The sequence below is a fragment of the Eubalaena glacialis genome, chromosome 11, assembly GCF_028564815.1.
Source record: "Eubalaena glacialis isolate mEubGla1 chromosome 11, mEubGla1.1.hap2.+ XY, whole genome shotgun sequence".
Classification (NCBI taxonomy): Eukaryota; Metazoa; Chordata; class Mammalia; order Artiodactyla; family Balaenidae; genus Eubalaena; species Eubalaena glacialis.
Genome location: NC_083726.1, coordinates 61,272,804 through 61,287,510, shown reverse-complemented (window position 1 = coordinate 61,287,510; position 14,707 = coordinate 61,272,804). Strand labels below are relative to the sequence as shown.

The 14,707-nt window shown below is 54.5% G+C and overlaps 1 protein-coding gene across 1 annotated transcript; it reads right to left on the bottom strand.

Annotated features, from left to right (window-relative positions):
- Window positions 1-799: 799 nt before the first annotated feature.
- On the bottom strand, window positions 800-8,513 carry PPP1R1A (protein phosphatase 1 regulatory inhibitor subunit 1A). Its single transcript, XM_061205439.1, has 7 exons — window positions 8,256-8,513; window positions 4,661-4,721; window positions 3,623-3,660; window positions 3,222-3,285; window positions 2,474-2,629; window positions 1,479-1,585; window positions 800-931 (listed from the first exon to the last, which is right to left on the bottom strand). Exons 1-7 carry the CDS (start codon window positions 8,337-8,339, stop codon window positions 926-928), a joined length of 516 nt encoding a protein of 171 aa, XP_061061422.1. The 5' UTR covers window positions 8,340-8,513; the 3' UTR covers window positions 800-925.
- Window positions 8,514-14,707: the final 6,194 nt, after the last annotated feature.

The window sequence follows — 14,707 nt, the reverse complement described above, 5'->3', positions numbered from 1 at the left end:
CACTTCTGAAGTTCTTTTTTCTCTCCATCACACTACTTCTTCAGTAAAGAGGGGTGAATCTTGCCTTCCCTCCTCCCCTCTCCCCTCCACTGCCTGGAAAAATCAAAAGCAGTAGACAGGAAAGGCCTGGCTGTGGGGTCTGAGGAAGGTTCTTCACTTCTGCTCAGCTTTCGTCGTTTACCCTGGCCCCTCGGTGTCTTGGACAAGGGGGAGAGGTGACCTTTCCAGTTCCCAGCAAGGGCCTCTTCGTGAATAGCCACTGTGTCCTCAATCTAGCTTGGCTAACAGGTTGGAATCTGGGTGGTGGTCTCCGCACAGCTGGAGAGGGAACACATCCTGAAGCTTGGGAATCACTGAGGCTTGGAGGGCAGGCAGGGAGGCATCCACTCAACGCCCCGCCTCTTTCCCATGGGCCAAGTGCCAGGGTGCAGTTCCCGGCTTTGTTCAGCAGATGGCGCCCAAAGCAGCGTCGCAGCCAGCCGGGCCTTAGGGCTCCAAGGCTTCAGGGCAGCCCTGCCAGGTGGCTGTATCTTTTCCTCAATATGAAGAGAGCCTGGGGCCATCCTTCCTTCTTGGTACCCCGGAAGTCAGTCCTCCTACCTATCTGACCCTCAGCTCTCTTCCCCCAGCAAGTCAGGGCAAGGCTGGGGAAAAAATCCTTCTCAAGGCTCCTGCCCAGCTTCCTTATTTCCTCCTTCCTGGAGGCAGCTGGGCAAGAGGGAGGGGGGCTATAGAGAGGGCAGGACAAGACGGGAGGGAGAACAGATTCTCCAAGTTGGGAAAGAAGGAAAATACCAAGGACTTAACACTAAATTTATCACTTTTAAAAACAAGAGATTTTCCCCAAAAGTGAAGAAATAAGAAACAAATCCAGTGTCCATGCATTCCCAACTGCAGTCTTGATTCCAAGATACCTCCTTCACTCTCAGACCTGTTGCGAGGGAAGCAGGTAGAAAGAGAAGGTGAGTGAGAGGCCTGAGGTCCTATTGTCCCCTCCCCTGCTGGTGTGCCCAACCATCCCGTTAGGCATCTAACTTCTAATGTCTGACACCAGTCCCTGGCCCCGTGTCCAGTCTACACAGGGGAGGGGAGACTGTAAAATCAGAGCTCACGGGGTTATTTCATCAGTGTCTCCACTCCAGGCAGGACCACTGCTCACCAGCCTGGACAGGTGAGGATCTCCCTTTGGGTTCCAAATGCCCTTTATCAGAAAATCCATGGTCTACTTCCATCACCCATTCCAGGAGCCAGAAATCCTCAGACAGAGTCTAACCTCAATCCCTCCTGCTGCACTTTTATCCCATTTCTCTTCGTTTGTCCTTCTGGGGAGATGCAAATCCTCTGGCCACAAAGGACAGCTTTTCAGTGACTGAAGCTGGTCCTTTGTCCCCCTTTTCCTTGACTCCAGATCTTAGCCTTCACCCTCTCCACACAGCCTGCTCTCCTGCAGACCAGGCAGCCCAGCCCTGGGGTCTTACCGAACTGGCTCCCTGGGAATCCAATGGTGGTCTATGGGTTGAGGGTTCCTCTGTGCTGGGTTTCTCACTGCCCCTCTCCTGAGTGTTAGGGATGGATTCTGCAGGCTCTGAGGAGGGAGAACAGGTGGTGGGAGGGACAGGTAGTATTCAGGAGGGCTTGGAGAGAGGGAGCTGTTTCTGCTCACCGTAGCCCATACTTCAACGACCCCTGAGAGGAGCCCAAGACCAAGCGGAGGGCAACGGGGCAAGACCAACAGGGTTTTCTCTGGTCACAATGACTACTTAGGTTCACTATTTTTTAAAAATCTGCAATCGGAAATCGAAAAAAAAAACCCTCTAAAAAAAAGCTTAAAATTTTGGGTATGATCTCAAAGTGTGGCTAAACCTGACCTGAACAGAGAGGAGCTTTTGATAGCCTATTTATCCCACTTAGTGTGACCATTCATGTCCCTGCAGAAATATTCATGTGTTTGATTACAGGGGGCTCTGCTGGGGGTATTATGGAACATATGGTATATATACCGTGTCACCTTCATAAAACTGGAAAAATTCTGACTTCTGGCCCGCATCTGGGATAAGGACTCGTGGACATGCAGGTTCCATTTCTTGCATACTTTGTGTTCGCTGCTGGGCTAAGGACCAGTCTCATTGAATTTTCACAAACAACCCAATGCAATAGGCGCCATCATTGTCACTTTACGGATTGAGGTTAAGTTGCTCAAGACCTCTGGGCTGATAAAGTGGCAGGGCCAGGATTCCAGCCCGTGAAGGCTGCTCCCATTCCAGCGGGCTCCCCCGATACAATAGGGAGCTCTGCAGTCCAAGTTGGGAGGGGATGGTGTCATTCAGTAAAGAAAGATGAAGAGATGCAAACACACACCGTCCATGCAAAGAATCCATACTCTCAAGACAGTTTCTGGCTACTGCTAGGCCCCTCCCTACAACGGGTAAGGCTGGCCTCCCCTGGGGTTGGTCCCTCCCCAGCCTGAACGTACTGTGTGCTTTCCCAGAGGTGCGCAGCCGCGACTCCGCTGCTGTGTCTCTGATCCCAGGTGGGCAGGACTCCTGTGTCCCTGTGCTGTCAGCGGATCCTTCAGGCTCCTCTCCCTGCTGCTGTTGCCCCAGGTGATGTTCAACCATCATCTGGAGCTCTGAGGGCAAAGAGAAAGGGAGAGAGCAATGGACGTGACTGCCCAGTCTCCTCCATGGACCCTCAGATTTGACAGCCCCACTAGAGGGCCAGCACACACTGCCCGTGTGGTTTGACTTTCCTGTCTGAGATTGAACAAGGAGGGACATCTGCTGGGCAATAAGGAGGGACTAAAGCTAGACAATAAAATGTACTTTTTTCAAAGGTAAGGGAGGGGAAAGGAAGAGCCTTTAAGATCAAAAGATCCTCCTGACTTGCTGGGATACCTGGTCTCCTTTGGGGGCAGGAGAAAAGACTCAATTTAGATTCAAGAAATATTTGAGTACCTCCTCTGTGCTGTGCACTATGCCGGGTGAGTTCACATACTTTATTTAACTGCTAAAGTGAGGTAGTATTCAGGGCCCCTGTAGGTTAAGCAGGTTCTCCAAGGCCACCCAGCTAGTGGGTGGCAGAGCTGGAATGCAGCCCCGGGTGGTCCAGCAACAACTCTCCTTTAATAAAGGCAGATTTAATGACTTCCCAAGGATTCCTTCCAAAGGGGTCATCCCGGCCACTGCTCAGCATCAGGCATAGCGGGGAAGGGTCTTCCGAACCTTTCATTGTGGGTGTGGTCCTCGTCACCTTCTTCTGTTGCCGTGGAGACATGGACAAAGTGGACTGTGAAGGGCACAGAGCACAGGTGGGTGTCCGCCCTTCTCGCCCTCCTCCCTGCCATGCCATGCATTGGGACTGGAGACTGGGGGTAGGTGTGGGCTTCAGCAAGTGGGGGAAGAAAACTCCTGCTTCCTCGGCCCCCACCCCCATGATGGTGAGCAAGGAGACGGTGTGTGGGAGAACGTAGAGGACCATGTGTGTACATCCACTGAAGAACATGTTGGGGGTGGGTACAAGAAAGAGGGAGACAAAAGGTCTTACAGATGGGGGCGTTGAGTAATAATTTTCTAATGAGCCTGGGGGTTCTCTGTGCTGGGCTGAGCGGGAGGGGCCAGCTCACCTTGAGATGCGGGTTGGGGACCCGGTCTTCATCCACCTCTGAGGGAAGGAGGGAAAGGAGAAAGTGTTGAGGATGGGAAATCCAGGGGGTCCCGCAGACTGACTTCCCAAGGGGAGGAGCCTCTGCAATCACCTCCTTCCTGATCCATCCCTCACATCTGCCCCTAGGAAGCTGGCCCTGATGGTGGCTGTCCCCGGCCTCTTCCCTCCAGCTCCTTCCTGCTCTGCTGGCTGGCTTTACCTCCTGCTTCTAGTCCTGTCCTTGCCTCTGTGGTCAGTCTGTATCTACATCCTTGCCTCAGACCTGGAGGTTCTCCAAGGCAGGGTTTGTGGTCCTTTTGTCCTTTTCCTCCCTGTCTCCTTCCAATCAGCCCCCCACCCCCAATCCAGAACTGAAACATGCCTAGGAGGGAACACCGGATAGAGAACAGCAAACTTATCCTGTGCAGGGCCCAGGACAGTCCTTTTTAGTAGTTGGAGGAAAGTTGGAGACTCAGGTATCCTGAATTCCAGTCCGGCTTATTAGCATCACTACCTCTCTTCCACTCTCTCGCCAGCGCCCCTGACATTCTCTGAGACCTTGTTCTCTCCCCAGACCTTGATGGAGACACTGGTGACCAGAATGCCAGCTGCTCCCTGAGCTGTTTCTAACCTTCCCCTTCCCCTCTGGGGGCCATGAGAATAGCTGATGGCGACGGTCCCTCCCCCTCACAGCTGTCACCGCCTCTGGCGGTGGGGGCAGCAGCCTCTCAGTTGCTGGAGAAACCTGGAAGGCTGTTGCCACAGCAACCAACACTCCGTTGACCACCCCAACTCCTGGGGGGCTTAGGAACCAGGTTGTCTCCTTCCTAGCACTGCTCTGTCTTTCCAAAGCAGAGGAAATCTTCCTGCTAACCCAGCCACCACTTCCCTGCCTCCAGGACTGAGGAGACCGCGGGCTCCTCAGATGTGCCCTCCTGTCTAGCACCCACCTTCTCTCACTGGGACCCAGCTGTCTTCAGCAGCCCCCACTCCCTTCAGCGACCCATCCTGGGGTTACCTGGGGATGACTGGTCACTGGTCAGCACGAGGGTGGCAGGGGTGGGGCGGCGCCTCCGGATCTGAGGGAAGAGGTCAAGTACACGTGGAAGCATCACAGCCCCGCGCACACTCAGCAACATAATCCAGGCCGCCCACTTAGCACACCTCAAAAAGTGCCACGTTACACTGAACCCACGGTCTCCGGGTGGACCTTCTTGGGCCCGTCCCTCTGCCCTGGGGACCCAGAAGACCACCTCCACTCCCTGCATCCCCCAACCCCCTTTCTGTCTCCGCATCTCCCTGGGTCCTGGCCCCAGCTCTCCATCTCAGCAGCTATATCTGTGCTAATGCATCAATCTCTGGCCTGCTGTCCTTCCATCCATCCTGGATCAATGGTCAGAAGTAACCCGAGAGGGCACAAAGCTTTCCCCTTAGTCTCCCAGCCCACTCCCCAAACGGACATGAACCTGTCGTGGGCCAGCACCTGCGGAGAGCGCCCCTCGATCCCCACCCAGCCTGGGAGGACAGCACAGAGAAGGTAGGTCTGAACGTGCCTTCACCTGGCCCATGCCCCTCCCTCCCTCATCTCCTCCCTATCCTTGTACACACTGCCTTTCTGATTTGTCAGGAAATACAGCCTGGAGAAATCCTTGTCATGGTATATAACATGAGGAGAAGCGTGAGGCAGGACCCTGGTCAGGGAGTAAAGCTAAGCTGAAAAATCTTATCCTGGGCTCTGGGGTCCCATTCTAAGGAAGTAACAGATAAGAGCGGATTGACTGCTGGGCCTCTGAGCCCCCTTTCCCCGCCTCTGTTCTTTTGTCTTGCTGCCAATAAAGTTGACTGTTGTTGAAGTCAGTCCAAGGACTCTTGGGACACGTAGTTTTTTCCGTTTCTCTGGAGGCTTGAAAGTGAAGGGTACCGTGGGGTTGGAGTCCCTGCAGCTCCCTCCAGGGCAGAAAGTGGGTATCAGCCCTAGCTGGGGGCAGGGTTAATGTGAGAGAAGGACTCCTCAGAGAAGAAATGGGTAAGAATGGGGGTAGGTTGGGGTGGGCACTGTTTTCTTAGGAGAATCCAGCAGTATCTGTTTTTGGTGGCATTTCAAGGTCCCTGGCAATACCAGTTCAGTGTGTGTGTTTGTGTGTGCATACAAGCATGCACTGCATAGACATTATTTGTGAGTCCGTCTCTGGCTATTCCTGGTGCAAACGTGCTGGGGGCCAGCAGGTGGGCAAGTGTGCTTCGTGCATGTGGGGTGAGGCCATCCTTCTCCTAAGAGAGGACTCCGCTCTATTTCTTTCCTGCCCTGGGGGAGGGGAGCTGAGACAGGGAGAGGGTGCGGTGGGGGTGGGGATTAATGGGGGTTGGGAGCATGAGAAGGAGTCTGCAAGTTTGACAGAAAGGGCCTCTGAGAGGGCAGCAGGGCTCTGTGATCTTGGACAGGTCCCTTAACCAATTTCCTTGCCTTGGACAAGATTTCTAAGCACTCAGAGTCTTTGAGAATTTTGATGTCCTACAGCAGGAGGGAGTAAAGTTAGACTTCCTGAAGTACCTCCCAGGCACCTGAACTACTAGCAAATGAGTAGGCGGTCTCTTATTTTCCTTGCCCCGATCGCAAATCCTAGTTCTCAAGGACATTTGGTGCCTTTGCCTTTGATTTCTTTCCAAACCAGTTATGCCAAGGACCTGGTAGTTGTGGGCACCCCTCCATCCCCTGCCACTCTGTGCTCCATAACTCAGAGTTTCCAACCCCTGCCGCCCTCTCATGTCAGTCTGGGTTAGGTGTTCCTGCCAAGCCTGGAAATTTTTGCCTACACACTTCGGTAACACGGCAAGGGTGGCTGAAGTTAGACTGCAGGTAGAATTTCAGGCTGAGCAGTCACAGATTTCTGAAGATGAGAGAAAAGCAGGCTGAAGGCTGAAGTCCCAGCTCTTTTTCCCTCTGGCTCTATTAGCACTGCCTCATCCTCCGCCCCTGCTCCCCAGAGCCCTGGGCCAGCTGGCCTGCCCTCCCCCAACACACACCTACACCTGCCACATCTAACACCAAACAGAGGCAGGCGTCAGGCAGTGAGCACTGGCTGTGCCAGTGGAAGGCATTTCTGCTTGGAACCTCACCTCTGAGCCCGTAGCTCACACTCCTGGGCCCTTTTCCCTGGGTCTGAGGTTATCTTAGCCAGCCCACTGCCTCTAGGCATAAGAGCCTTTTTCCTGACCCCAAGGGGACGCTCCCCATGCTCCTGGCTCTCCACCCTCCTCATCCTCAGGAGGTTTGCAGTCTCACCACCCTCCCTCCTACTGTCACACCTTAGAGGTCTGGAGATCCGGCTCCCCCCACAGGCCAGGGAGAGGATGGAGACACAGGTCCCTAACCCCTCCCCACACTTTGGGAAGCTAACATTATAAGGAGAGCGTGTGTACCCAACCTTTCCCTTCACATCAGACCTTATTCCACCAAACAGCTGGAACAGCAGAAAGAACACTCTCTCCAGCCCATCCCAAGAGGTCAGAGTTTTCTCAGGTGGGGAGGCCCAGCCAGAGACTTGGCAGCCGGTTGGGGGAAACAGAGAAGTGACCTTGCGGGAAATGGATAGTCTTTAGGAACAGGGATGTCTAGGCAAATGGATAGAGAACGCGAAAAGAGATGGAGCAATGAGCAAATGAGCAAATCTTTGGCAAATGGGCGGTAGTAGCGACCACGGGTGGTCACCGTCTCCACGCACATGCTCACTCTCCCTGATACACACACTTGCTCACACAGTCTCATACACTGCCGCCTCTGCCAGGCTGCTCGGAGCTAAAAATAGGCCAGGCCGGGAGGCTGGGCCAGGGCCCTGGACTCCCACCCCTTGAGCCCAGGCCAGCACAGTGCTTCTCCCTTGCCCACGCCCAGCTAGGACCCCAGCCCCGAGAAAGCCCTCGTTTCGCGCTCCCCAGGGCCATTCTCTCCATGCCCTCCCCTTCCCGCCCTCCCCCCCCCCCCATTACCGATCCAAAGGGCAGGAGATGGGAATAAGGACCCAGTGTCCAGACCTGCAGAGCGCGGCGGAGTCAGCCTGCAGACACGACCACTCCTCTCCCCCAAGCCCGGCCCTCGCAGTTTTCCTCAGCCCCTTCTTGTTCTCACCCTCTGGGGTCCGGCAGGGTCGCCCCCAATTAGGAGAGGGCTGGGGGGGCTCTTTCTCCTCTTTCAACTCCCTCCATTGCCTGCCCTCTCCCTTAGGCCCTCCGACACCTTTGGGCGCCCCTACCGAGCTCAGAAACTCTGGCGGGGGGTTGACTGGGTGGGGGATGAAAGACTGGCGAAGGGGGGAGGGGTCGTGTCCTCAGGCAAGCCCCCTCCCCCAGGGCTGGGGAGGCAGGGAGCGACTCTCGCGGCGACCGGCTTCGAGGGCAGGCGCTCGTCCTTCAGTCCGTCTCGAAGAAGCACAGACGGGGAGACGGGGCTTCCACGGTGGGGGAGGGGAGAGAAGACCCCCCCCCCCAAACAGCGCGCCGGCGCTCGCAGGGGCGCACCGCTAAGGGAGGACTGAGCGGGGGTCTCGGATCGCACAGTCCAGGGGTCCCTCGTCCTCTGTGGGGCGAGTTCCCTGCCGCCCCGCCCCGCTCCGCACCTGCTCCGCCGCCTCAGGGTCAAGGTGCGGCTCTAGCAGCGGGACGGTGAACTGGATCTTCCGAGGGCTGTGGTCTTGCTCCATGGCTGGGGCGGCGGCCGCTGGGCCGGCGGCGGCGGCGGGCGGGCAGGCGGCGGACTCGGGGCTGGGGCGGGAGCGCTCCCTCTTCGCTCCGCTCCGGCCCGGCCCCAGCCCGGCGCGCTTGGCTCTGGGCTCCCGGCTCAGGGCTCCCGGCTCAGCGCTCCCGGCTCGCGGCCCCGGGGACTCCGCGGCCGCCGATTGGCTCGGCACCCGCCCCTCCCGGCCCCCTCCCCTTCCCCACGCCCGGAGCCTTAACCCCGTGGTGGCTGCGCCGCCGGCTGGCGGGGGTCACCGCCCCGCTGGCGGGCGAACCTGGGTCCCGGTCGCAGTGGACACAACCCGGATGGGTATCCGGGGATCCTCAGAGTTCTGCGCGGGGAGTGGAGGTGGGGAGCGGCCACGAAGAACTTCTCCAGGCTGGGGCAGAATTGAGGGGCTGGGAATGTGGAAGGGCGCTGCCAGAGAGGAGACTGCAAACGCTAGAGGAAGATTTCCTTTCTGATCTTAAAGGGGTCGCCTCATAGAGAAAAGAAAGAAAGGGGATCTAGGCTTGCAGCAGGAGGGATTAAAGTTAGACCAGGAGAGGGACTTTCCACTGAGAGGAAACCGCTAGAGCGGAGGTGGAAACTTGGAGGGGAGGCGTGGGGTCTGGGCACAGGTCTGGGTTCACTGTGCAGCGAGAGGGGGAACCGAAGACCTTAGAGGGTATCCAGAGCCTCTGTCTTGAAGTGCTGATGGCAGTGGGTGGAGGGCTCAGGGAGCAGGACCATCTGGGACTCAGCAGAAGGAGAAATGGGGGTGGGGAGCCAGTAATGCTTGTGAAATAGGTTTCTCTTCTTGCTTGCTAAATTCTGGGGATGTAAAGCAGGTGAAAGGCCTGCCAGGGGAGAATGCTCCCCGGGGATGGAGAGGGAAGCACCTTTGCTGGGGTGGCTTGTTTATAGATGGGGTTGGTTTCCAGTTCCACTATTGGCAGAATAATGAAAAGGATCTGCTGTAACTGAAGGGATGGAGGTGAGACTGTGTGAAGAACTTACTAGTTTGGTGTAGGACGAAGATGTCAATACTAGTGAGTGAGGGAGATAGGATATTCACCGGAGCTGGTGGGCACTCTGCCAGGGGCTGGGGGCCACTGGGTAGAGGGAGGAGAGGTGCTGGGCACTGAGGAGGGGCAGGGCTGGATGCATCTTTGGGGGAGGAGAAGAAATGGGCAAAGGGAGTTCTGAGGGAGGGGCTGGGCAGAGGCCAGGGCCAGAGATCTGTTTCTTTAGTCTTAAACTGAGCAACTGGCACGTTCCATACAGATTGATGCCTGGTTCTCTGGGAACCCTGGGATCATCCTCTCCTCTAAGTGGTCAGCCTAAATCCTCAGTTGCCTCCTCTTCCAGGCAGCCCTTCCCTGGCCTGGATTTCACATTGCCCCTTTCCGTCTTACCTCCCAAAATAACCTCCCCTGCCATTACCCCTAACTGTATCCCTTTACACAAAACAGGCCTGGCTCACTTTTCTCAGGGCAAGGCTGGGGTTATAGGGACCCAGTGGGCCAGCCAGACCTCTATCTGCTGTTAATTCACCCCTGTTTTGCTGTCACTTGGACTCCAGGAATGACCCCCTACACCCAGCCTACACGTGCATGGTCCCTTTGTGCTCTCTTTTAGGTAGCAGGGCCAGTCTGGATAACAGCTGGTTGGATCCTCAGATCCCTCCCTTCCAGTTGCTCCCCTCCTCCCAGGTGACATTGGAAGGAGGGTGTGTGAAGGCACTGAAGCCAAGAGGATAAGGTTAGGGTGGGGGACAAGGGGGCCCAATAGGACCCAGGTGCTCTCTCTGGCTTTCCCTCCGCTCACCCATCTCCTAACTACACATACACAGAGCAGGGTCCAAGGTGTCCTTTAAATAGGTGACTTGTCCCTCCCCTACCCCATTCCACCAGGACCCTGGAACCTGGAACTTGAAGCCAGGATTCCCACACCCCTGTCTCTGGGGACTCAGATGCCCCTCGCTGAGGCTTGATTTCCACATTTGTAAAATGGGCAGAATTGTCCCTACCTGATAAGGTTGAGTATCATAGGAGGTAAGGCACCTGGCACACAGAAGGCCCTCAATTAATTGATAGCTGCTGTTACTATTGTCACGTTATCTCCTGGCAGGACAGCAGAGTTAGGGGAGTCACCTTTCCAGGTTCTCAAAAGAAGACCTTCCACACCCACCCCAGGTCACCCAGTTTGCCGTATTCCCTTCAAACTTGGGTTTGGTCATGGAAATTCCTCCCAAAGCCTCACATCCACCCTTCCATTTCCCTTCTCAAGCTCCAGATTCTCAGACTCCCTTCCGCTGAAAGCTCCAGGTCAGGAGAGGGCCCAGAGCGCTCAGGCTTTGGAGAGATGGCTGATGGGGGCTGTGTAGGACAAGGGTTCCTGGGAGCAGCCAGTGCTGGGGTAGAGGCAGAGGAGGGGAGAGAGCGGGGAGGGAGGACAGGCAGCTCCTGGTTCTGGCTTGGGAGGCGCCTGGGGGTGGGTGGGCAAAACGTTTATGGGTAGCGGGGAGGGGAGTGTGGCTGGCTGCAGCCTCTGGTCCTGGGGTTGCTGCACAAGCTGGAAGGGGTCTGTCTGTGAAGGCCTGTGATGTCGTTTTGACCTTTTTTATGCCCGGAGCTGGGTGGGTGACCGTGGTGTCTGTTGGGCTTGTGGGTGGAAGGAGACGTGGGTCGCTTGCACATGAGGCTGGGAGTTGCAGTGCCTGCTCTTGGAGCCCTTCCTAGAATGAGTAAGAGCGGAGCCTGCCCCGTCCCAGCCCTTCCCTGGCTTGCACGTGTCTGTGCAAGGTGTGCTTGTGTGTGTGCAAGCGTTCACGTCCCTGCCGCAGTCCCGGCCCCACCGGAGGAGCGGCAGCTGTTCCACGTGGTGTACTTCTGGGTCCATGAAATATTTAAGGTTACAGGGATGTGACTCGGTGATGCAATTGCTTCCCAGCTCGCACCCGCCCCTACTCTCCAAGCTGGACTCTGGCTTCATGTGGCTGCTCTTTGTGGCTCTCAGCATTTCTGCTTTTATTTGTCTGTCATCCTCACCCCCCACTAACCTTCTCCTGCATTAATTCACTAATGCCCACACCCAACCAGGAAGGAGGGCAGGAATTATGATTAGAACCCAGGAGGCCAAGCTCTTACCTCTATCTTTGCGTCTCCCTGCTGGCCAGTGTGGCAGGGCTAAACTCCTGCCTGTTGAAAACATGATGTAAAATAAAATTCAAAAAAAAAAAAGAAAAGAAAACATGATGCATGCGCACTTTCCACGCATTCAGCTCTGAGGACTTTATACACCCAAAGGAGTAATGACCCTATCCAAGTGGTCCCCTGGGAAGCCATATGCTCCTACCAATTTGCTGCAGTTTCTTAAACATTTCTGGAAACTCTTTTGGAATCATCTCAGAACTGGTGGCATCTGCTCTGAAAAATCCTTACTGGGGAGCGAATCTTTGTCCTTTGGGGTGGCTTTGCTCTTCTGGAAACGAGTGAGAGTCTTTAGGGGTTGTGCCTTGTGAAGAAGGAGGGAAAACAGGTGAGGAGCAGAACTGGATCTAGAACTGAGGTGTGCGTATCCTGCAGTGAGGCTGTCTGCCCCCTGGGGCTCCAAAGCCCATCTAGAAGCCATCTCTGCAAGAGAAGTTTCCAGAACTTCTTGTGAGCCCCAGCAGCACCGTTGGAGTAGGTGTGTGGCCTCTCAGGGGATGACTTGGAAGGCCCAGCCTCCTCCAGCGGCATGAGTCCTGGTTTGCCTGCGAAAAAACCCATTGCTGCGATTCTGCCAGGCTTGGGTGCACACCCCCTTGCAGCTGGCACTGTTGGGAATGGGGCCAGAGCTGGTGATTCAAACCGAGGGGATGCTCATTTCCAAAATGCTTTGCCTCTTCTTGAACCACAAACTGGTAGAGGTGGAAGAGACGTAAAGATCAGTCAACCCAACCCCCTTGAGCTAGAGAGGAGAAACTGTGGCCAAGAGAGAGGAAGCAGCTCTCCCAAGGACTTGAACCCATGCCAATGTTTCCCCCAATAAGCCAGATTTGGAGGCAACGGCTGAACCTGAAGCAGGGGCATAGACCAGAGGACCTCTTGAAATGCACCCTGTGATCATCACTAGTCTAGAAGACCCAATCCCTCGCCTTCCACCCCAGCTCTCTAACAGGTTGAATTTATACTTCCAACCAATCTTTATCAGGTATTTATATGTGCCAGACATTGTGCTAAGCACTGGGGATACAGTGGAGCACAAAACAAGTACAGTCTCTGTCCGCTGGCATCTTACAGCCTAGCAGGGCTCCGGGTGGAGTAGGGTAACTAGGTAATTATAAATGACAAATACTGCAAAGTGAAAGTACAAGAATGAGGTGCATCAGGGAAGGAGGAAGGTCAATATGACCTCTGATTGCTCGGATAACCGTCTCCTGGGTTCAAATCTTAGCTCTGCCACTTTGGGCAAGACGTTTAACTTCTCTGAGCCTTGGTTTCTTTATCTGTAACTAACCGGTATCTCTACTATCCTAGTGAGGGTGGGATAAGGTGATGTCCACAGAGCGCCTAGCTCAGTGCCTGGCACCCATCAAGCTCTTGTGAAAGGAACACGAGTAACGAGGAGATCATCTTAGCTAATGTTTTCTCCTTTGACTCTGGAAAAGGCAGGGACGAAGAAATGGGGGCTTCAAAGCTTTCAGAATTGGGAGGGGGTCTGCAGAACACCCCCTGCCCCTTTTTAGCCAGATCCTGCTCTTCCCACCCTTGTCTGGTCAGCTGTTCTTGATGGCCAGCTGTGTCCTCATCAGCATGGATGATCACCCTGCCCTGCTAATTAACACCCGCCCTGTTAATCATTACATCTACTGACTTTGACTTGGGGGTGGGATGGAAAATTCCCCAGCCACAGGACGGGACTGAGGTAGGTTACTGGGAGTAGGAGGGAAGGGCCCCCTGGGCTCCGGGTACGTTGTTGACGGTAGGTGGCCGGGGAGCAGATGCCTGGTTTTCTCCCGGGGCTGCTCAGCAGGGGAGAGTGGATGGAGAAAGGTCATTTGAAAGTCACAGCCCATCCTCCTCCCCCACTCCTACCAAGCTTGGCAGAGGGCACTGGGCCCCAGCCCAAGCCTTGGCATTCCTCTTGCCGGGGGTTGGCCATTGAATACTGCTATAGCCGGAAGGACAGGGGGAGATGGTGTATTAGTTCCTAGGGCTGCTGTAACAAAGTACCACTAACTGGGTGGCTTAAAACGATAGGGGTTTATTCTCTTACAGTTCTGGAGGCTAGGAGTCTGAAGTCAAGGTGTCAGCAGGGCCATGCTCCCTCTGAAGGCTCTAGGGGACAATCCTTCCTTCTCTCTCAGCTTCTGATGGCCCTAGGTGTTCCTGGGTTTGTGGCAGCATAACTCCAGTCCCTGCCTCTGTCTTCACATGGCTTTCTTCCCTCTTGTGTGCTCTCTGTGTCCTCTCTCCTCTTCCTGTAAAGACATCAGTCATTGGATTTAGCACCCACCCTAAATCCAGGATAATTTCATCTCAAGATCCTTAATTAATTACATCTGCAAAGACCCTATTTCCAAATAAGGTCACATTCTGAGGTTCCGGGTGGACGTGAATTTTTTTGAGACACTCTTTGGCCCGCTACAGAGAGTGAGATTGCCTGGTGGGTCAGCGAGGTGGTGAGTACTCTAGAAGGCTGGGCCAGGGCTGGTACAGGAGACCAAGGCTCTGGGTCCCTCCCCCTCCCCCAGAAGTAGAGGAAGTGCTCAGGAACCGGAGGTGGGGTTGGACTGGGTCTCAAGAGGCCTAGAAAGAAAGGCTACTGGTGGTACAGAGGCAAAGGGATGGGAGTAGAGCTGTTCTAGATTGGAGTCAAGAAGGCTGAGGGGACTTTGAAGGGAAAATCCTGGGTCCCTGTAATTTAGTCTCATTGGAGGGGAGAGTGTAACTCCCATTACATTATACATTGTATATCGTACATATTCTGTATTGTATATTGTACATGTTATTGTGTCTATTATATACTATATATTATATGACAACCACAACTTTTCATGTAATAAAAGAATAAAGTTGCATTTTGATTACCTGATAAGTTTGATTTCATGATGCAATCCTTTATACTTTATTGGGCCAGTGGGCAGGGAGAATTTATTTTCTCGTTCCTGGGAGAAAACCCAGGAAAGCCTCTTAACTATTCTGCTCACTCTTAGATAAGAGACAGGCTCAATTCAGAAATTAGAATGACCAGGCCAAAGTATGAACCAAAACCTAAAACTGTTTTTTTTTTTAGCTTGCTATTCTTAGTCTTTTTTTTTTGATTGAAGTCTAGTTGATTTACAATATTGCATTAGTTTCAGGT